General features: G+C 39.5%; 1 protein-coding gene across 1 annotated transcript in view; it reads left to right on the top strand.

Moving 5' to 3' along the window:
• Il23r (interleukin 23 receptor) overlaps window positions 1–23,754 on the top strand; it is a 50,301-nt gene extending 26,547 nt beyond the window's left edge. The window contains exons 6-10 of the mRNA XM_090333722.1: window positions 5,523–5,679; window positions 17,014–17,103; window positions 18,454–18,556; window positions 21,953–22,043; window positions 23,019–23,754. Coding sequence (XP_090189848.1) covers window positions 5,523–5,679; window positions 17,014–17,103; window positions 18,454–18,556; window positions 21,953–22,043; window positions 23,019–23,675 — 1,098 coding nt within the window. The 3' untranslated portion in view covers window positions 23,676–23,754. The remainder of the gene's footprint in view (window positions 1–5,522; window positions 5,680–17,013; window positions 17,104–18,453; window positions 18,557–21,952; window positions 22,044–23,018) is intronic.
• Window positions 23,755–23,960: the final 206 nt, after the last annotated feature.

Here is a 23,960-nt window from a genome sequence, read left to right as displayed (position 1 = left end):
CCTACTATTGTCAAAAAATAAAAACAAATAAAGTTTGTTGAAGTAGATTTCCCAAATCAGATCAGTAGAAATTAGGACAGAGCTTTTTTTTAAAAAAAAGTTTGTTAATATCAGCTTCATCATATGAAATGTTATTTGCCTCCTTGTGGGAAGATAAGTCAGAAGTGAAAAGAAGGAATGACATGGCATGTGCCTGTAATACCAGAAAATGGTTATGAAGGCAGAGATTGAGAAGTTGGCCCAGAAGAAAAGTTAGTGAGACTTTATTCTGACAAGCCAGGAATACTGGTTCATGCCTGTGACTGAACACTGAGGCTTCTCCCAGAAAAAAAAAAACCACAACTTCATCCAAAGTAAATAAATAAGGCATAAAGGGCTGAAGATGTGGCTCAAATAATAAAACACCTACCTACCAAATAGAAGCCCTGAGTTCTGACCTCAGTACCACCAGAGAGAGAGAGAGAGAGAGAGAGAGAGAGAGAGAGAATGAGAAAGAGAGAAAGAGAAGGAGGGAGGGAGGCAGGGAGAGAGGGTGAGTATGGAAATGTCTAGAGATTTACCTTCCAATCCAGCTCTGTGATGACTTTACCTCTACCAGAAGGAAGTGGTGGAAGGTGATTCTTAACTTCAAAGTGACAAACAGCTCTCTCAGGATGGCCTTCTGGCTGAGATGACAAGCTCTAGAGTTTGAGAAAACTCCTTATCTTCTTTGTGTCACTATTCCCATAAATGAAATGGGATAATTCAAGAAGTGATGTCATTTGGTTGGGAGGAGAGGGGCTAAGGTGGAATAAGAAAAGAAATCTGATGGTGGAAGAACTCAGCTTCCAGCCAGCAGCCGGATTAGCATTCAGTGTGTGGTTGTGATTACTTCCATTCATCTTAATCCACAGGGAGCCATGTGTTGACAGTGATGTGTGAAGCAACCTGGGTTTTCAGCCCTTGTAGCTAAGCTGCTTAGAGACTGTGAGGTTCCCAAGGGGCCAGACAGTCCATCCTATGAACCTGCCACACGAACACTACAAGGAAGTACTTTTTGTTTGTTGTGAAATGATGTCAAGTTCAAGCTTCAGATTCCACCCGAGATTAAATTACATGTGCAGAACAGTCTCAAACATGTTACCCACCCATGTCCCATTAGTCTAAGTTAAATATGAATCTGCTCGAAAGCAAATTAGGAAATAATTATTGGAAGCCAGACAGGAGTGACTGTGGGGACATGGATTCAAGTTATCTGGATGGTTGCACTGTGAAAAAAGTTCCAGGAATTTCTTGTAGTCTTGGAATAAGTCTTAAATTGGAAGTCATACATTATTTACCAATTACATTGATGCAGGCATCCACCAGGTGGCGCTGCGGCAAAGCAGGGAACTCTCACGTGCCATTTCGTAGTGTTCTTGATTTTAGGGCTGGTGGAGGCTAGGAGTCTGCTGGATTTAGTGGTAAGAATCTGAGAAGTTTACACAGCTGTCATGACAAAAGTTAAGGTAAATGGCCGAGCAGTTGTGGCTCACACCTGTAATCCTGGCTACTCAGGAGGCTAAGATCTGAGGATCAGGTTTCAAAGCCAGCCCAGGCAGGATGAACTGTGAGATTCTTATCTCCAATAAACCATCAGAAAATTGGAAGTAGTGCTGTGGTGCAAAGAAATAGAGCTCTAGGGCCGGGAGTTTGGCCTAGTGGTAGAGTGCTTGCCTAGCATGCACAAAGACCCGGGTTCAATTCCTCGGTACCACATACATGCAAAAAAGCCGGAAATGGTGCTGAGGCTCAAGTGGTAGAGCTCTAGCCTTGAGAAAGTCCAAGGACAGTGCTCAAGCCCACGACTGGCAAGAAAAAAAAAAAAAAAAGAGAAAGAGAAAGAAAGAAATAGAGCTCTAGCTTTAAGCAAAAAGTGTTCAGAGACAGGGCTTAGGCCCTGAATTCAAGCCCTATGTTTTTTAAAAACCTATGACTCTATAGACATAATGTTTTATTTCTTAAATTAATATGTTTCTATGACATACAAACCCTTAGCCTAATTTTGATTAAGTTCTAAATACTAAGTCCCAATGATTGTAAATAGATTCCCTCCTTGAACACTTGTTTGTTAAACTTGTCATTTAAAATATGATGTAAAAATCAACATTAATAAATTCTTAAAAAAGAAAAAAATGATTTAAAAAAGTGTGTCAGGGGTGGGGGTGGTGTGGGGGAGGGGAGCCTCTTGAGTTATGACATTCAGTCTCTCCATAACCACCATGTCCTGGTCAGCCAAAGTCAAGCTGTCTACAAGATCTTTAACATGAATGCAAATTCTTCAGAGAACTTGCATTCACCACTAGTGTAGCTCAGAATAAGTTGGAATATGCAAAGAAGTTTTAAGTAAAGCCTCCGAAATAGCAAGAGGAAAATCAACATCCATGAGAAAACCCAGCTACTCTGCAATCTAGCTGATAAAATAGCTCATCAAAGTAGGTGGGATATATTCAATCTAGCTTAAGCTTGCATTCCAAATAGCAGACACCCCCTTAGCAAAGAGCTGCCTCTACAAGAATACTTCCTACACTCTAGGATTAAGAGAACAGCTTCTTTCTTAAGATAAATCATTTTGTACACTAACTGTGTATTTTTAAAAAGCATTCATAGAACTTACCTTTGGGCCATAAAAGCCCATTAGATTGGAAAACAGCATCCTAAGCCCTTTCTAAAAGAAGCGTGTGCATAGTCTGGTGTGGCACATACCTGTACTCTAAGCACTTGGAAGAAAGAGGTAGGTAGACTACAAGTTCAAGGCTAGCTTTGGCTACATAGAAAGACTGGATTTCAAAGAACAAACTAACAAATAATTCACAAACATAAATGCAGGTACAAGAGCAATTACATCATCCTTCATAACCCAAAAGCATCTTACAAAATATATAGTTAAACGGAGTTGTACTCAAATTCATTTCTAAGGGGCAATCATACAGGGTCTAGTCTAAACAACAAAACTTTAGTAGAAATCGCTTTTTGCCAATTAAAGACAAACAATTTAGTTCTGAAAAATCTGCTGGGTTTTCATCACATCTTTCAACTGCACACTAGCAATTGCTTTGGTAATGGGTAATAAACTACTCCAAAAAGCGGAAGTGACACCCGACACCGTTTGTTTTTCACATCAGTATCCGGTAGTGCTAGTCTGAACTTAGCTGGGACTGGGAGTGTTTTGCAGCTAAGTGGGCTCATTCGCATGTCTGGGTGTGAACCTCCCTGAACTCCTCCTGGGACCAGTGGGCTCGCCTGAGCATGCCCTGGTGCTTAGGGTAGAGGGCAAGAGTATGGAAATCCAATCACGCCAATGTGTTTCGATCTGTCATGCTGTCCAGCAGGCCAAACCCAGGGTCAGAATGGAAGGCACTCCAAGCCATACTCCCAATAACTCTCATACAAGAGGCAGGCATTTAAAAGTCACATCTTTGACATAATGCACAAAATGTCTCCTGACCCCCAGGGTAGCTTGAGTGCCCAACTGTCATATGAACAAGCAGAGTAATCAGTGGGCAGGAAAGTAACTGAAAGTTGGAATATCTTTCAAGGACATTAGCATATAAAAACTGCTTTTTTTCCCCATGAGTTTTACATTTCCAACTTCTCCAGGTTTTAAAGGGTGATACTATGGTTGAATTTTGTTTTTTTTTTGTTTTTTGCCAGTCCTGGGCTTGAGCAAGAGCACTGTCTTTGGACTTTTTCAGGGCTAGAGCTCTACCACTTGAGCGTCAGCACCACTTCCGGCTTTTTTCTATATATGTGGTACCAAGGAATCGAACCGGGGTCTTTGTGCATGCTAGGCAAGCACTTTAACCACTAGGCCAAACTCCCGGCCCGCTATGGTTGAATTTTAATAGAAGACTCCATTAATGAGGTTGAAAGCTTGTTCTTTTCTTTCTTTCTTTTTAACCTTGATGGTTTTAACTTTTTCTTTCATGAGAGTCATTTTCCCGTCGATGAATAAATGCGTTTGTACATATCTGTTTTAGGTGAGTAAATCACTTACTAAGTGTGCTGAGAATACCTTGTGTCTCATGGCTGAACAAAATGGTGGGGGACATACTCCTGTAGTAAGTAACCAGTCAGATGGGGACACTCCAGCAAAGCAAATAATAGGAAAGAAAAGGACAAAGGAGATGTAGATTTTGTTTTGCCCATGGTTCACAAAGGGAGAGTAGTTTGGGATATGGATTTTGTTTTGATGGAAAAGTAGCCTGGGATATAGCTTTTGTTTTGCCCCATAGAGCTTTTGTTTTGCTCATGTTTACAGGAATTATAGTTACTACCTATAAACACTGATATTTATTACCTGTTTACTATCTGTAACAACTAAATACAAAATCTGTTTACTATCTGTAACCCCTAAATGCAAATCTTTCCTCCTGTAAATCCATTTGTTTGCTTCCTTGCACCCACCTGTGTGTGGTATTTTTACCTATAAAAATCCTACTGAGCCTGGCATGGTGGCTCACGCCTGTAATCCTAGCTACTCAGGAGGTTGAGATCTGAGGATCTTGGTTCAAAGCCAGCCTGGGCACTAAACTCCATGAGATTCTTATCTCAAAGTGACAACCAGAAAACTGGAAGTGGCACTGTTGCTCAAGGGATAGAGTGGTAGCCTTGAGCTGAAGAGCTCAGGCACAACATTGAAGTCCCACGACTGACCAAAAAACAAAACAAAAACCCTACTGAATGGAAGACAGGTGCTTCACTCTACTATCCAACTACTAAGGTACAGTTGCTACAGCTAATTAAATGCCCCGAGCTATTTTAAATGAGTTTTTGGAGTGTCTGCTTATATTTGGAATACTTCACTATGTTTTATTTTTGATTATAGTGATAGAAAAAACATGTCAATTTATCCCCCAGCTGTTTTTTCTATTTCTATTGCATTGTCATAGTTTAACTTTTTGTTTTCTTTATGGTACCAGACTTGAAGTCATAGATTCCTGCTTGTTCTGATTGGTTGCTTGCCTGAAGCTCTTCCACTTGAGCCAAAAACTCAGGTTTTTGCTGGTGAAGGACCCCTCCCTCAACCCCTGGTCAAGATAACCTATTCCATAATTTAAAATATACTACCTGTGGATCTTCTTGAAATTGAAAAGCTTAAGAGGGTTGTCAAACTCAAAGCAAGGTATTTTTCACAATTTTTTTTTGCCAGCCCTGGGGCTTGAACTCAGGGCCTGAGCACTATCCTTGGGCTTTCTTAAGGTAAGTGCTCTACTATTTGAGCCACAGTGCCACTTCTGGCTTTTTCTTTGTGGCACTGAGGAATCAAACCCAGGTCTTCATGCATGCTAGGCAAACACTCTACCTTGGGCCAAACTCTTGGCCCAAGGTAATTTTCACTTTTAATGCTTAAAACATGTATATGGTTGTATATGTTTATACAGTTTCCTTTCTCTTTGTTTCCTTGAGGTCTACCAGAGTATCCAGAATAGAGGGTGCAATATACATTTCCTCTAAGTATTAGAATATCTGTTTTTTAATTATAATTGTGTATCTAATTTTAGGTTGAAGAATTTGATGCCAATTTGACATATGTGCAACTGTCAGAATTCTACCTGGAGCCCAATGTCAAGTATGTATTTCAAGTGCGATGTCAAGAGACAGGTAAAAGGTACTGGCAGCCCTGGAGCTTACCCTTTGTTCATGAAATACCTAAAACAAGTGAGTGTGCTTACATATTTTATTCTCTAAGGCTTTACTTTTGACCTCTGACTGTTCTATATATATTTTCTACTTCTTTGCTACCAAAAATGGACTTTAGTTTGTTAAAGCTTTAGTTTGTTAAGGCTGTGATTTCTGAGCTAAAAATCAAAGTGATTAAGATGCATTAAGATGTATAAGATGCATATTCACTGCCCTGCCCCTAGAGGAGCTAATTCCACAAGTAGTGAGTCTCAAAAGTTGAAATGGTGCTGGGAGTAAAATTCAGAGTCTCACACTCTTGATTGACTTTTTCACTCGAAGCTGGTACCCTGCTGCTTGAGTCACACCTCAAGTTCCATTATCTTAGAACTTATTTTGGAAAACCATTATTAAGAATTTGTGTCTCTTCTAGAAAAAGCATGAATCGAATCTTATCGATGAGTATTAATTATCCCGTTTGTGAAGCAAAGAGAGTTAAAGCCACTTAGACAAGGGATTAATTAGCTCTCAATAAGATCTAGCTGATCTACTATAAATCTTCAGAAATTATCCTATTCCTAGTACTATTAGATTAATTTTACACACATTTACTCATATTACTCCATGTTTCTTAGCTAAACAGACTTCAGTTACATGCAAATAATAAAGCAGATCTATTGTGATTGTTTTAATATGCCACAATAGTCCTGTGAACATGAAGAGGTCTCCTTAATAGGCATAGTTCCACACTAGCTTTCGATCTTTCTTTTCAGAAACGAAGGATTTGATTATAACCACAGCATTGTTAATGCTGTTCTTATTATAACATCTTGGAACTGTGGTTTGACCTAAGTCCTTTGACATAAATTATAAATATTGATGGCTGCTAAGAGCCAGGATAATTCAGAAAGTTCTGCTGGCACTCTCTGATGCCCAAATCCTTAGAAAGACACTGTGAAGAGAGTCATTTTCAAGAATAAATATTGGTTCTGTGTTTTGAAGTTTATCAATTTATCTCCAGTTGATGTTGTTAAGAATTCTTAGGACCTTACACATCAATTTTTAATTGGGTTTGTTTGGTTACCCACTCTATTTTTAGGAACTCTAGAGTTACCTAGCAGTTGTCCTCAGCATTTACATCAAAGTAAGTGCAGAGACAGTTAATGTAAATGTCCTATTAGCTTGGTAAGTACTACAAATGTCCTTCAGTTCTGGAGTTCTTCATTCTGAGGAACAGTGAAGAAGAGCACCAAAGTTTTCCCCACAAGTCTTAACCAATGCCTTTTGTTTCCTAAGGTGGGGAAAGTCACTTAAAGGGGGAAACTACCCGTCAAAATTAAATATGCTTGAAAATGGGCACGAGCTAAGAGGAACTATAGGAAACTTTTCTTGGTAGAAATCTCTTTGTGCGACACAAATAAAAAGAGCTAGGCATCACTAGCTGCCCCCCGTAATTCTAGCTATTCAGGAGGCTAAGTTCTGAGGGATCTGTTCAAAGCCATCCTAGGAACGATAGACTCATCTACAATTAACCAGCAAAAAATCAGAAAGTAGAGATGCAGTTCAAGGGGTAGACTGCTAGCCTTGAATGAAAAAGCCAAGGGACAGTGCCCAGGTCCTGAGTGTAAGCCCCAGTTACCAGAATAAAATGAATACATAAATAACAGTGAAAGGATGTTAGAGAAAAATATGAAATCTTAAAAAATGATCTCATTTTTCTGTTTACAAAACAATGCAAATTTATTATAGAATAGAACCTAGAAACTGCTGCTGTTCACACTTTAATGAGATAAATACTAATTTTTCCAATTTTTTTATTAATGATTGGTGTTATACTCTATTACTGTTTCAGATTCTAATTTGTTTACTTAATCTACCTTGGTAAGTCTTTAAGAAATCTAATTTGATGACCACACCGCATTCTAGTTTATGAACATACTATGATTTAATTTTTTCTTACTTAAACAATAGTAGGCTATTTCCTTTTGTCATTATCAGTGCAATTCTTTGAATAGATTTGCATACAAGCTTTCCTTCTCTTTTGGTCTAAAAAGACAATTGAATCTAGAGTCAAGCACACTTTAAGATGCTGATGCAAGTGGTTAAATTGCTTTTTAGCAAATCTTTATTATTGATTGCTTTTTTAAAAGAAAAAAAGTTGTTCTCTTACTCATGAAATATTCATTTAGTCTCTATCATGTGCCAGCCATTTGCTGAGTGCATGAGCTTCTCAGTGACTAAGGAGACAAAAACATTGGCCTTGATGAAGTATTATTCAAGATAGGACAGAAAATAAGAACCAGCCTATAGCTCATTCCCATAATACTAACTATTCAAGAGGCTAAGATCTGGGGATTGTGGTTCAAAGCTAGCCAGGTCAAAGACCTAAATGAATAAATAAAACCCTTAATCTCTTTTCCTTTCTAAAGTCCTTGACTTTACTGGAAAGGAAAGCCCTATACTAAAAAAGAATAGAAAATCAATTGCTTATAATATCATATCAGGTTGTAGAAAAAAAACACAAGGAAGTTTCTCTGGGCTAAAGACTCATTTTTATTCTCTCTTGACTTACTACCAAGACGCACTTCACAGGAGACTAAAGCTGGTGCCCTCAACATGATAAACATAACAACTGCTAACATTTACTGGATGCTCACACTGTGTCAGGAACCCTGAGAAGCACTTTACATCTGAATTGTCTTTTATTTATCATTTATTCCATTGCACTTCTTGGGGAGTGAGCCCCAAGAAGTATTGTTGAATAATGGTAATCCTGGTAATGCCAGTGGAGAGCCAAGCAGAGCCTAACTCAGGATGTGGGATTCCAGTATGTGTGTCCCTTAGAGCTCTTCTAGTCACCTTCCTAGGACACCTGGGACAGTGCTATGTCAATGCCACCTCAGCTTTGAGTAAATCACATCAGCTCATAATGTAACCATGCACCAGGGGCTAGTAGTTCACAACTTTAATGATAACTACCCAGGAGGCTGAGATCTGGAGAATCGTGGTTTAGAACCATTCCTGGTAGAAAAATCTACCAGAATCCATCTCCAATTGACCAGCAAAAGGCCAACTAAAGGTGTGGCACAAGTAGTAGAATACCAGCAGTGAGTTCAAACCCAGTATTGGCAAAAAAAGGCAAACAAACAAACAAAAACCAATAGCAACAGCAACAAAATAAACAACAATAACAACCACAAACCCTTATGCACCTGAACTTCATTTGTTGTTTGCTTTTGTTTTCTTGTAGTGCTGGGGAATGTAGTGCTGGGGAATTCATTTGTTTCTTGTAGTGCTGGGGCCTTTTGCAAGCTAAACATGCACTCTACTACTGAGCCACTCCCCTGGCCTAAACATTCAGTTTGTACTGTATCATGAGATCAAGATGAATTCAAGGGAACAGGCTAGCATAAAGGCGTGATAACAAAAACCTGGATTCTAGGAGCCCTTATAGGTAGGAGGGGCAGTCTGGGATGAGGATACAGTACAGATGGAAAAGCGACTTTGCTCAAAGACAAAGCTGCCACAATGACTAACCTGTTTTTCCATCTGGGCTGGGTCCAGAAAAATACCTTGAAGGCTGTGTTTCTCAGAACAAGTGTTTGGGGCCCTGTGCACTAGAAATGCCTGCACACTTTAAATGCGAGTTTCCGAGTCTTTTACCCAGTGATGCTTCTTTCAGTGATAAAGAACCATTACTCTAGAAATAATACACATCCTTCAAGAGAGACCACTGCCACTGGTACCAGTCTTGCCAACTTTCAGTCTCACCAGTGCTCAGCCTTTAGGTTACCAGCTCAGCCTTGGGGTCTTCTGCTCAATTCAAGATAGAAATGGCAGGCAAGCAATGCCATGTGAACAAGCCTTTATTGGGACTTACTCTCAAATCAAAGGGAGACAGCACAGGACATAGGGTCATAAGACCCTTCCTGAAAATTCAGGGAATTAAAGCTTTATACAGAATGTTTTAAGGCAGGCTTTGCAGCCACATAGTTAGCTTTGTATACAATCCCAAAGTTTCTATACATCTTGCCCTTTGGGGACTGGAATTTGCACTTCACTTCTGTGCGTTGGGTCCTTGTACAATGAGCTTCCACAAGATGGAGGCGGGGCTCTCTGCTGTCACCTCAGGAAGGTCATGTATCTATCAGCCACTTTTAAGTATATGGTTTATGGGAGTGGGAGTGGTGGAATGGGAATGAGAAGCTGGTGTTCAGGAATGCGTGGGGAAAGAGTCAACAGCATCTGAATCTGGTTATTGGAAGAAACATTTTTTGAAGGAAGCCTATGTTCAGCAGGAAACCCAAGCATGAGAATTAGGGCCCTCCTGCGCTGTCTAATACGAAGAAAACTGCAGGATGATGTATGAAGCAGGAAGTGTGGGCAGGAAATGAAGGGAGACCTCACTGCCCAGCCTATCATGTTAGTAATAGTGGGTTAGGTGAGAGCAGAAACAAGTGGGCAAGAGAAAATCTCAGGCTGTCTCTGTAATGCTAGCGGGCCCTTCTTCTGCTTTCTCTTTCTCTTGGGGTCCTTCATCACCCCTGTCCACAGCACAGGGTAAGGATCTGTGGCTCCAGTTAACCAACAAATCACACAGGAGCCTCCGCTACCTGGTCCCGCCCTCCCTCTGGCTACAAGTTGTCAGCTGAGATTCCGCTTCTAACCCATTACACTAGATGGCCACTAGAAGAACTTCCCGGTCAGTGTAGAAAACTGACACCAAAAGCTTGAAAGTCTATCCTCTCAAGTTACTATTACCAAGGCAAGAAGAAGTAGCCACCTCAACACTGTAATATTACGTCCCTTTGTAATGGGGGGAAAAAGAAGCACTTTATAAAGAAGGCTTTATAGTCTTCTTAATAAGTTAGAGGCCTGAGGGGAAGGCAGTCATATTTCATAATGACTAATTAACTCGCTTAACTTGCAACTTGTAGAAGTTTCCCAGAGAAACCATATACTTTTCTGGACAGCTTTCCAGAGCAAGGCAAGTGTGAGCAAGCTCCCAAACAACATTTTACTTTGTTCTTATAAAATGATGGGCGCTTGCATCATTACCAATGACTTCTGGAAAGCTCTCATTAATTTTTCAAGACTTCCAGTGGCTAGCTGAGAAAACAAATATTCTGAGTGGAGACAAATATAGGTGATATGAGATATATCATATGATGGTAGCACAGAGAAATTTTTCAAAAACTGTTATTTGCAACTAAGAGATTTTTTTGACTCACTCATAGAAAGATGGATTCTAAATTTATAGATTCATGATGGATGTACCGAACACACCTATGGGGTTACTGAAAGGCCAATCATTTAAATTTTGCTTGAATTGATTTAATTCTCTTTGATTCTTGCCACTAATAAACCATCAAATTTCTGTAGGATAAAAAAGAGCTCAGAAAAGCTCATCTCTTAAGGTTTACATTCACTAGTGGAAAATAAAGATTATGTTGTATGAAGTTCCTTTTGCTGCTTCAATAAATTATTATGAACTTGGCAGCACTAAATGACATAAATGTCATTTGTAATTCTTGACTTGTAACAAATCATAGTCAGGAATTCAGTTCAAGATGTGGCCAGAACTGTGTTCCTTATAGGGGCTCTAGAACAGAATCATTATTATTACTTTTCCCAAATTCTAGAAGCTTCTAGAATTTCTTGGACATGGCCCCGTCCTTAATCAAAAAGAGAAAGCTGGGAGTTTGGCCTACTGGTAGAGTGCTTGCCTAGCATGCACGAAGATCTGGGTTCGATTCCTCGGTGCCACATGCATAGAAAAAAGAAAGAAAAGATTATCCTTCAATACATTTCTTTGACTCTCATTCTCCCACATCTTTCTTTTTTTTTTCTTTTTTTTTTTTTTGCCAGTCCTGGGCTTGAGCTCAGGGCCTGAGCACTGTCCTTGGACTTTCTCAAGGCTAGAGCTCTACCACTTGAGCCTCAGCACCATTTCTGGCTTTTTTCTATGTATGTGGTACTGAGGAATCGAACTCGGGTCTTTGTGCATGCTAGGCAAGCACTCTACCACTAGGCCAAACTCCCGGCCCCTCCCACATCTTTCTTTCTTTTTTTTTCTTTGCCAGTCCCAGGGTTTGAACTCAGGGCCTGAGCATCATCCTTGGGCTTTCTCAAGGCCTACTGCTCTACCACTTGAGCCACAGCACCACTTCTGGCTTTTTCTATGGCTTTTTTTAATGTATCTGATACCAAGGAATCGAACCTGGGCCTTTGTGCATACTAGGCAAGCACTCTACCACTAGGCCAACCTCCCAGCCCCACATCCTTCTTACAGGGACCCTTGTTAGTCCATCTATGTTGAATACCGATTGTTGTTTTTCCTGAAGTTCTTTGTCAGCTATCTACACTCAGAGTCTGTGACTGAGGGAGGGGCATCTGATTGGCTAAGATTAGGTCATCTGCTTGTGGGTAGATGTTAGCTGTGTAGAGAAAGACTGACTATGTTTCATGGAAACGTTTACCTAGATAGCATGACCCCTAGGAAGTATATCTTCTGGTTGGGCGACTAAACCTTGTGAAGTGTCTGCTAGACTATTGGGACACAGGATAAAATACAGGTTATGCCTGAAGACTGGTGAAGACTATTTGGTCATTGAAAAATGCACAGTTGACATTTGTTTATTTTTTTTTTGTCAGTCCTGGGTCTTGAACTCACGGCCTGAGTGCTGTCCTTGGATGCTTGTTGCCCAAGGCTAGCACTCTACCACTTGAGCCACAGCACCATTTCTAGCTTTTTCTAAGCATGAGGTACTGAGGAATGGAACTCTGGGCTTTGTGCATGCTAGGTGAGCACTCAACCACTAGGGTACGCTCCCTGCCAACACAGTTGCACATTCTTGCATATAGACCTTCATTCTGAATGAGCCATCTAACTTAGGAAAAAAATTTCTGGGATGCTTTTTATCTTTCCTCCTCTATTCTTTAACTTTGCAATATAACTGCTATGTCTACATTTATTATCTTTTTTCCTCTAAACATATCAAAAGCTTAGAGCCCAGAATCGTGTGAATGAAGAGAGTCCTTTAATTATGCCTGTGCATACTTCTCTGTCTTTATACATGGAGGACATAGTTCACAAATCCACTGACTGATTCATTGTCTGACTTGTTTTTCAGGGTGTGGTAGGGAGTTGGTTGCTGATGTATCATTTTCTCTGCCTTGAGCTTCTGATGTTCACCTGGTAGTGTAGGTATTTTGTCTTTACTTTGTTAATTAATGCTGGCTATGGTCAAATCTTGCCTTTGTCCTGATGAGACTGTATTGCAACCATGGGCCTAAACTGGTTTGACCTGGGGAGACAGCAATTAAATACTCTAATATAGCTGAGCAAGTAAAAGAAGATTAGAAAGAGAGAAACCAAAAGGAGATGCTTGTATTTTAAGACAAAACCAGGTAGGAGGAGAAAAACTCCAATAATTGGAAAAAATACACCAATTGTCTTTTAAATTGTGATTCTTCTTTCTTTATTATCTGGAACCATCTAAAAGAAATATCCAGAGAAGGCTATGTTATCAGGTCTGATCTAAGACTTTGTAGTATAGTGCCCAGCAAGGGGCAAAAATGAGTAAAGCCCCCTTGTAGCTGTCTATATCCTTTGGTCTAGTAAGTCTACTTGTAGAAATGCAGTCGTAGCGAATAATCAGAGATAAGGAACTCAAGAGCCAGGGAAAGGAAATGCAAGCACAACACATCTATCCAAAAACTACTTGTCATGGTAAGAATTTGGAGCCAATCTAAATGTTCCACAAAAGCAGTATATAATGCTTATTAAAATTTTAATTTATGTAAAACATAGTACTTAACTACCTGATGTAAACCATCTTCTCCAAACTCAGCACTGTCATTATCCAGTTTTACAGACTAGGAAACTGAGTCACAGGTTAAGCAACTTGTCTAGGGCTGTGTAATTCCAAGTGATAGAGTCAGGAATTGGAATGGGTCTGGTTTGAGTCCAAAGTAGGTGTTTGAAATCACTAAGCCATGCACTTTCTCAATAGGAGTGTGAGTGACTGAATGCAGTACACACATACATGATGAAATATGAAATAGCCACAGGCATAATGTTTTGAATCATTTTTCATAAAACAAGGTAATGCTCCTAGTTTGTGAAGATGAAATTTTATATGCTTCTCCATGGTTTTCCTACAATTTTCAAGCATTCTGCAATTAGCATGCCTTGCTCATACAAATCAAAGAAAATAGTTGGTTTGAGAAAGAAAATACCTCTAGTCATTACTCAAAGCATTAACCAAACCAGAGCTCATTGCAGGGGCGTCCAGAGTCCCTAGATGTCAGGATGGTGCCAGCACACCATGACCTAGCCCGTGAGAAACAAGACAGAGGATCATCCTGGCAGAAGTGAACGCAGGCCCAGCCACGCTGCCCCATCATGAGCTTTCCTAAACAAATGAGATTATTCATTCATGGGACTGAAGTCCAGAACTGAGCATGCGCCAAAATCAAATGGAATCTTCCACTTTGGAACCTCTGCCTACATGATATTGGGCAAGTTACTCTCTGTTGCTAAGTTTTTAATTTCCTCAATCTTGATAATGTGATAGTATTACACTATCATTATGTATCATATATTATATATATATATATTAACTTGGTTGGGCTATTGTGACTATTCATGGACAGAAATCATGTGAAGTCTAATAGTCCTTAAAGGATTGCTTCAAAAGGCTAAGAAAATGTATTTTGTCTCACTGTAGATAAAGAGCACAGCCAAGATTATCTCTAATAAAGAAACAAAATGAATTATTTCATCTTTAAAAACCAGGTCTTTTAAGTAGGTTTGATTAGTTTAGCTTGGCATAGTATGTGGTTACGTTATATCTTTAGTTTTGTCCAAGAATAGTAAACTGTATTTCTTGTTGGAAACTACTCTAAATTCCCTTCAGACACATTGTTTTCTGTCAGGCTAACTTTAAATTTCAATGCCAGTGGATGTAAACCAAATAAAAATCCTTCCCCAATTAGAGATGATTTGTGTTTTCTGAGTATACTCAGGTTGTTCTATGAGAGAATCAGGTTCTGCTGTAGAATTGTTCTATTGAGCCTAACACCACAAATCTTAAGTAAATCATGGAACTCTCAGGACGACTTTCAAGCATATTAGATAATTTGGTTATTAGAGTTGACATTGTTTTTCAGATGTAAGGGAATCTGAGTGTCATTCTGTTTCTGAATGCTTTCATATGCTAAAATACTTATAGCAACAACTATTGAATTAAAGGGATGGAATTAGACATGTTTTTCCCCCTACTTTATTTTTCCTGTTAATTTTTTTCCTCTATTACAACTTTTGCTTTTATAATGAAAACATTAGGTATGACATAAAACAATGATGGCAACCACTTGGTGGCAGTATGCCGCGGAGAATAAGGTGTGTGCATGGCTTCATTTCAGACTTATTCTTAAGCCTTTCTTCACTGACTTGCTTTCACCTCTGAGAATCTTGTTTATAAGTTGTCTTTGTGAAATTACTCTCTCATAATTAAGCACCTCTTTAAAATGCCTTTAATCTAATTTACATTAATGTGCCTAATTGATTTGAAACTAAAATAACAAATAGACTCTAAAGAAAGATTACATTTCTTCTTTATTACAGCTAATAAAGCCCTACTTAGATATGAAAATTATTTTATGTGATGCAAATTAATAGCTGGATAAGGCTTAATTGCCAAATAACTATCCATAGTTTATGCAACAGATTATATTTGCCTGTATAAAATACTAACTTCACTATTACTTTTCAATAAAAATCCTAATATTAGAAAAAAAGTGAAATAAAAGTAGCACAGCAGTACATGCCACAAATCTAGTGTTCTTGTTTTGTTTTGGGGAGGAGTGGGCCAAAGTAAAATCTGTATTGCATTTTAATGTAGTATTTCTGTTCTTCACATTTCAAAACAATGTGGATGTGGATTCCTGCTGGAGCTACCTACAAAGGAATTGGCCTATGAAATACTAATTAAGTTCAGCAACCCAACTGCTCATCATGAGAACACAATTTTAATCCCTCTGATTCAGATGGAACCCCATGCCCAGGAACAGAAGCTCAGAGGGACCAAAAAGGATTTCTAGTTGTCCCAAACCATAGGCAACCCTCTCCTCCCACTACAGAGAAGACAGAGCAGCACAGGAAAGAACTCTGATGTGTTCATCTTCTAAAATCCTTCACCCCTTGTTCTTACCCTTCTATCAAACCCAAGCTCCCACCCAAATTAGCTTCCTTCAAAAAGTTCTGAAGACATCTAGGAATACTTTCATTGAAAAAAATGTGTGATTTGCTTCTCTAAGAGAATCTCACTGGCCATAGAGCTACCATGAACCTGTCGGGGATGGGAGGGCACCTCAAGTTGTGATATCTCTCTGGCCCCAAGATAAATCACTTTAAAAAAGATGAGTTTGAGTAGCAATATCCGAATGGCTGAATAAATAGGTCTCAGGTAAGCAGAGCTTAGCACCATCTTCAGAAATGTCTCTCTCAACTGGGGAAATGGTTTTTGGAGTCACCCAGGAGTTTTTAATTATCAAGAAGATGAGCAAGGGTGCTCCTGGGACTCGAAGGTCTACGGACTGAACATAAGTTAGCTGCCAAAAGTGCTCAGCCCAATCTGGTCAGCAGCTTTCACTAGCAGGGCCTTGGCAGACTTGATGATAAGACAGAGCTGCCAAAGCCTGTGCCTGTGGGAAAGGAAAAGACATTTCACCCTCTGAGTTACAAAACAGAGGAACCAGGTACCCCTGGCTGATGTTGTAATCCTAGATACTCAGGAGGCTGAGACCTGAGGATTGCAATTGAAGCCAACCCTGGGTAGAAAACTTCATGGGACTCTTACCTCCAATAATCACACACACACACACACACACACACACACACACACACACACACACACACACACACACACACACAGCATGTCAGGCAAGCCAAAATAGGTGAAGAGCACACCAGAGCTCCTACAGAGACAAAGGCAGCACATTTCAAGTCTTAGGGGTTCTTAAGGAAACAGACTGCATAGGATCTTTGGTTGTAAGAAATCAAATAGAAACCAATTATTGTATATTTTTCTGCTCCTTGGTATTTGTTGCCTAGAAGTACTCTGAAATTAATGGATTCACTTGAAGCTCTACTAATCCTTGGTATTTTTAATTTTCCTGGAAGGATTTTCTCCTTTGAGATATACCCAAGTAAAGAAAAAGCACACATTGAAGGCCATTTTTTTATTCCACTATTCAACTCTATTGAATTTACTGGTTATTTTTAGACATGACTAAGAAGTAGACTGTGAGGAGCGGGTTCTCCTCAATACTAAATGTAAGAGGCTGACACTTTTCTCCTTGTTGAAGTCCTTCAGGTCACAACAGAATCATTCCAACATGGTACTCAGAATTCAGGGATGCCAACAGCTTTCATCTTCAAAGAACACCTCACTTCTGGTAAGGATATTCCACTGAGAAGGCTGGACAACCCTGTAATCACAGTGACCAAAGGCAGAGATGGGGAAAATCATAGTTTGAGCCCAGTTGGGGAAAAAGTTTCTTAAATAATAAAAGTTGGATATGGTAGTACACACCTTTCATCCCAGGTCTTGGGAGGCATAAATAGGAGAATCATTCTACACTGGCTCTAAGGGGGGAAATAAAGGAGATATCCCCATTGAAAAATAACTAAAGCATAAAGGACTGAGTATAGGAACGAGAGAGGAAAGGAAGGAAGAAAAGAAGGAAGGAAAAGGAGGTCCCAGGCTAGGACTCCCTGGGTAATAACTCTACACACCAAAAAAAAAAAAATCAAACCAGGTGAAAGTTTCTGGATAATAAGAAGTGTGATGTGCTGAGAAAATACTTTCCTGTAGAAAAATACTTGACAAGGTGTGAAATTCTGCTTAAAATTGAATTTAAGGAATGATTCAGGCAATTTTGTCAACTGGTTCAATGAGTTAAACATATTTTTATTTAACAGGTGACAAGGCCCTAGTACCACAGAAAGTGAGGGGTGAAAGGGAGAGGGAAGGAGGGAGGGAGGGTAGGAAGGAGGGAGAGAGAGAGAGAGAGAGAGAGAGAGAGAGAGAGAGAGAGAGAGAGAGAGAGAGAGAGAGAGAGAGAGAGAGAGAGAGAAAAATAAGTTGTTCCTTCCCCCCATGTACTAGGGAGAAAATGTGATGAGACAGGTGGATAATGCATCTTAAATCAATCATATTAGTTATTTAAAGACTTACTTAAGAAATGTTTTTCAAAGTAAGTTCCAATTTTGACTTTTCTTGTATAACATCTTTTGCCCTAAGTAGAATGAACGGCCTATTTCAGCAGGAAAATGAACAATAAATTCTGAAGCATGATAATAAATTTGCCACATAAATTTTGTCTCACACAAACAGTTTAAAAAAATAAGAAAGCCATCCTCATGATTGTGGTTCACATGAAACGTCAAAGGTGGTTGGGAATTCTCACCCAAGTCAGACACGCCAAAAGAGGTTCAGCACCTAACATAGTCAAGTAATCTGTGAGTGTACAAGTTGACCACATTTGCTGGAGATGCACTTCTAGAAAGCCACTGCCCTCAGCCACAAGCTGTCCAATGTTCTCAGACAATGGGTTTCCTGGGTGTAGTCACGCAGCTTGGCAGAGCCGTCCCTTGAGAGCTCAAGTCGAAGGCCGACTCTGCCTCTCTCTTTTCCTCTTCTTTTGAGATCAGCGCCCTTCTACTTTGAGTGGAGATCAAGGGTGACATTTGTGTCATATAAATACTAATGCTCAGCTAAAACTCTGCTTCTTTCCTTTCTTTAGACCATAGGCAAGATGTTGGACTCTTATCAGGAATGGTCTTCTTTGCCATCTTGTTGTCAATTCTTTCTTTGATTGGAATATTCAACAGAAAACTCCGAGCTAGGTAGGATTTTGTGCAATTGCCATTTCCTCATTTAGACTTTATACATGTGTGTGAGGCATCAAAATTGTAGTCAAATAACCTATTTACTAGAAAAATTCATTTACATTTTCATTCTAAAAAGATAGATTAAAGGACTGATTTAGTAAGGATCTACCTATCCCAAGCTCTTTACAAATGCCATTTATGTAGTCTTAACAATGAGTCTACCAGAAAAGGTCTATGATCCACTTTCCAGATGGCCTACATAAGTCTTAGGCCTCAGCTCAGGTCATGAAGCAAGACAGGAATCCAGACACAGCCAATGTCAGTGTCTATGCTCTGCCCTCTCCTTCTGCCATAGTCCTTACATTATGCTTCAACTTTACCACTGTGTCTGTGTCTTTAGAGTAGGAATAAGTCACCTTAGCATCCCCCTAGACAAGTCGACTGGGTCAATAAAGAAAAGAAGTCTGGTAAAATCTGAACTCATGACTTCACTCCCAGTTGCATCAGTGTTTAGGAATCCAATCCAGACCAAATCCCCCTCTTCCTTTAACCAGTTTCCCTGCATGTGCTATTCGTAAATAGCTAGACTTAGTCGTTAAAAATGAGACTTCAAGCCAAGCACTGGTGGGTCACATCCCTGTCGTTCTCGCAACTCAAGAGGCTGAGATCTGAGAATGTTGTCTTAAAGCCAGCAAAATGCCAGAATTGGAGGTGTGACTAAAGTGCCTTGAGTTAAAGAATGTGAGGGACTGAGTTTGAGATCCAGTACTGGTACACACGCACACACACACACACACACACACACACACACACACACCTTTAAGGGCGGCAATGCCTTTGACTTTCCTCAGCTTTACTAGATGCATTATTTTTAAGATGTTCATAGAACATATTTTCAGTGTTTCAGCTTTTCAGTGTGTTTAATTACATATAGATGTTGCACAGAGAAACATTCTTCTCCAAAGTGGAACTGAGCCAATCTTTCGTGCTATCAATTGCCTCAGAAGATATTTCTTTCTTTTAAATAATAATCAAAATGCAGAAGAAAGATTTTAAATAAGCTCTTCTAATAAATTGTACTAATGAGTTCTTATCTATATAGGTTTTCCAATCACAACTTAAGTGATATTTCAAAACTTAGCATGTTAATAAGTTTGTAGTTAGTATCTTCCTGAAGGAGAATATACAATTTTGCTTAGTTTATTTTAAAATGTATTTCATCCAGGGAGCTGGTGATTCATGCCTAGGATCTAGATATTCAGGAGGCTGAGATCTGAGCATCAAGTTTTTTTTCATATATTTTTATTGTAATTAATAGGAGGGTTACATTATATTCACCAGATAGAAGGTACATTATTTCACAAACATTGATACCCTTTCTCATGTCTTGATCCCCATTTCCCTTCCCCTACCCCAACTCATCTTGTTTTTTCCCCTTCCCTATCCTATTTCAAATAACTAAATAAACATATATACAATATATCAGATAACAAGGTAAAATACTGTAACAATATGAGATAACCAAGGGACAACAAAAGAGATGAGAGATAACATAGTTCATTAAAGACAACAATCACTCATTTTATGGCTTTTGTTTCTATAGAGGATCAAGTTTTGAAGACAGTCTGGGCAGGAAAGTCTGGGAACTCTTAGCTCTAATTAACTACCAAAAAGCAAGAAGTAGAGGTATGGCTGAAATGGTAGAGTGCCAGCCTTGAAGAGAGAAAAAGCTAAAGGATAGTATCTAGGCCCTGAGTTCAAGCCTCAGTACCAGCACAAAAATGAATCAAATTAATTTGAAAAATAAATAAGTGGAAAATAAAATGTACCTGACTATAAAGTTCTTTGAAATTTCTTAATGATCAAACTAGTTCCTTACAAAAATATTAATGTTTATGTTATTAGGCAAAAATGTCTTCATTTGAAATCTCAAATAGCATTAAGGGTGTTTTTTTGTGGGTTGTTTTGTGTTTTGGGGGGATCATGGAGCTTGAACTCTGGGCCTGGGTGCTGTCCCTGAGCTCTTCAGCTCAAGGCTACCACCGTACCCTTGAGCCACGGCACCACCTCCCATTTCCTAGAGATTAATTGGAGATATGAGTCTCATGGCTTTGTAATGCCCAGGCTGGCTTTGAGCCTCAATCCTCAGATCTCAGCCTCCTGAGTAGCTAGGATTACATGCATGAGCCACTGTGCAAGGCTTTTAGGGTGTTTTTGTTGTTTGCTTTTATGTGTATAGGTCTGGGGCTTGAACTCAGGACCTAGGCACTGTATCCGAGTTTCTTTTTGCTGAAGGCTCTACCACTTGAGCCACAGCTCTACTTTTTTGTTGGTTATTTGGAGATAAGAGTCTCACAGATTTTCCTGGCTTGGAATTAAGATTCTCAAAACTCTGCCTCCTGAATAGCTAGAATTACAGGCATGAACCACTGGCACCCACTGAAACTGATCTGTTCTAAAGAAAATATAAAATAATAATAATCCTTCCATGTGACCGAAGAGAATATTCATCAGTAAGGAAAAACAATTGAACATGGCTTTAAATATTGCAAGGGCAAATCACACTTCAATTTGGATTTAAGGAAACACAACAATTCTCAGGTAATTTAATTACTTAAATAAGTAGCCTTTCTAAAAAGACTACTAAAAACCAGCTCAGGCAGGAAAGTCTGAGAGATTCTTATCTCCAATTAACCTCCAAAAGTCGAAAGTAGAGCTCTGGCTGAAAATGGTAGAGGACTAGCCTTGAGCACTAAAGCCCATGGACAATGTCCTGGCCCCGAGTTCAAGCCTCCGGACCAAAAAACTCCACCACCACCACCAACAACAAAAATCTCCACATTTGGCAGTAGCAACTGTGGGGGAGAAAGTAGAATGTGTCCAGTTCTCCCTTCTCTCTGTCATATCAGTATAGTGATCCATATAAGCCCAGTCCAACAAGTTTCCTATGAGCAAAGATCCCGAGTCTCCTCTGCCATCCAAATAAAGTATGGAGGTATCACTACCATCGCAACCCTATTTGGAAAAATTCAAAATGAAAGGAGCTTGAATTACTAGGTTTGATTATGTAAGAGTAGCTTCTTCAATATCTAGTAGTTTAAAGTTTCCTTGGAAACAAAATATCCCATAATTTTTTTCAACCTTTCCCCTCTGGTGTCTTCTGCTCATAACGAGTTACAATTTTTTAACATGGATGAGCTTCTCACACTTTTCCAAAATGTAGGGTGGAATGTAGATTGGTAAATGCTCTTTCTGATTTAACTTACTTGACATAAGAAACAGAAATCTTAGCTTTTGAGTCAAATAGTACAATTTTTATTATCCACTCCACTCTAGTTAACTAATCTTTTAGGATTGACTACACCAGCTCTAAAGTAAAATCATTTTTATGTATTATTTCTGGTTTTTTAGAGTTAAGAGAAAAATTTTACTGCTCATACCAAAATGGCTTCATGAAGATATTCCTAATCTGGAAAACAGCAGTGTTGTGAAAATGTTACAGGTAAGCAAATACCATCAAACCAAACAACACTCAGGAGATGTAAGACAGGCTGATTACAAGCTCAAGACTAGTCTAGTTCACAAATCAAGGCCCTGTATCAAAAACAAAAGGAAAAGACAGAGTAGCAATGAAGAAAGTCTAAATATCTATCTATCTATCTATCTATCTATCTATCTATCTATCTATCTATCTATCTCTTTTGGATATATTTTTATCGTTATATAATTAGGTGGCTATAGCTGGAAGTTATTTGGTCTAGGAGGCTAGCCAAAATCTATGAAGCCTCAATTCCAGTTTTGCACAGAAAAGCCAATAGGTTTTTAAACCTTCACACCCTCCTGACCATGACACACATACCACCACACACATGTCTGGATTGTACACAGCCATCCTCCTCTAGAATCTCAGCACAAAGTGTGCATTACAACCTCACTCTCAATATATAAGCAAAATAGAAACCTCTCCCCCTTTCCCTAGTTAAGCTATGAAGTATTTTCTGTAGGAAGGATCTGTATTATTAAAACTTTCAGGGCTGGAGCATGGCTAAAGTAGTGGTGCATTCTTCTACCTCCACTTCCAACATAAGGCTCTGAGTCTGATTCTTATTACTGCCATCTGAGAAAAGAAAATCCCATGTATTTTCAAGTTCAACAATTAAAAGGATGTGATACAAAATTCAAGTTAATATGTAAGATTCTTCTTTGTCTTTAAAACTTTTGAATCGGGAAATGTGCTTATTTGTTATTACTCTTTTCCTTCAGTCTCCTCTTGGGAGAATTTAATAAAGATTTGGAAGCCAGTAAATTAACAACGGACAAAAGGAGGAAATCATTTGGGAAGATAAACAATGAGAGAAAAGTGGAGGGGGAGGAGAATGGGGGAGAAAATTCCAGTGTTTTTTCAATTATCCAACTGGATTATTGAGATAGCTTTTGTAAAAACGAAGCAATTTCCTGTTTTTTTTTCTGCCCGTAGGAGAAAAGTGAATGCATGAATAATTATGCCAGTGAGCAAATCCTTTATGTTGATCCTGTGATTTCAGAGATCAGAGAAATCTTTCCTCTGGAACACAAGTGCACAGATGACAAGAAGGAAAAGGAGGCAAGATCTCTGGAGAAAAGAGACTGCCAGCAACACCCACCTCTAGTCACAGCCCCAACAATTGTATATATTCCTGATCTCAACACTGGATACAAACCCCAGACTTCACATTTTACCCCTGGGGAAAACCGTCTCAACAACAGTGATGAAATAGAGTTCTCAGTCCCCAAACCACTAGTTGATCCCTTAGACCTGGGAAAGAACAGCAGGTCAAAAGAATATCTTCCCTTTGCCTTTCCAGCCTCTACTATGACTTCCCTAAGCAACTCACTAACTCTGGAAGAACTGAGTCTTCTTTTCAATCGAGGTGATTGCCTGACTCCTGACATGCAAGACGCAGCAGAGGGAGAAGCCAACAGGTTTTTGGAAAATGACTCACCCAGTGAAACTATTCCAGAACAGACCCTCCTGCCGGATGAATTCGTCTCCTGTTTAGGCATCATGAGTGAGGAGCTGCCATCCATCCGCTCCTATTTTCCACAAAATATGTTGGAGAGGCACTTCAGCATGATGTCACTTTTGAAAAAGTAGAGCTGTGTGGCCACCATCCGTCACAGACCATCATGACGGTCCGTTCAGAACCCCGTCATCCCTCCATTAAAAACGGAATTCTGCCTTAGAAGTCCCAAGGTAGAATGTGCTTCTGGGGACACACACACACACACACACACACACACACACACACACACACACACACACGCACGCACGCACCAGTGGGGTTTTTGCCGGGGGGAAGTTTGAGGGGCTATCAGTCCTGGGGCTTGAACCCTCGGCCTGGGTGCTGTCCCTGAGAATTTTTGCTCAAGGTTAGTATAC

Source organism: Megascapheus bottae, chromosome 6, assembly GCF_031878675.1.
Source record: "Megascapheus bottae isolate mThoBot1 chromosome 6, mThoBot2.hap1, whole genome shotgun sequence".
NCBI lineage: Eukaryota > Metazoa > Chordata > Mammalia > Rodentia > Geomyidae > Megascapheus > Megascapheus bottae.
Note: the sequence above shows the minus strand (reverse complement) of the source record. Positions and strands in the feature narration are given on the sequence as shown.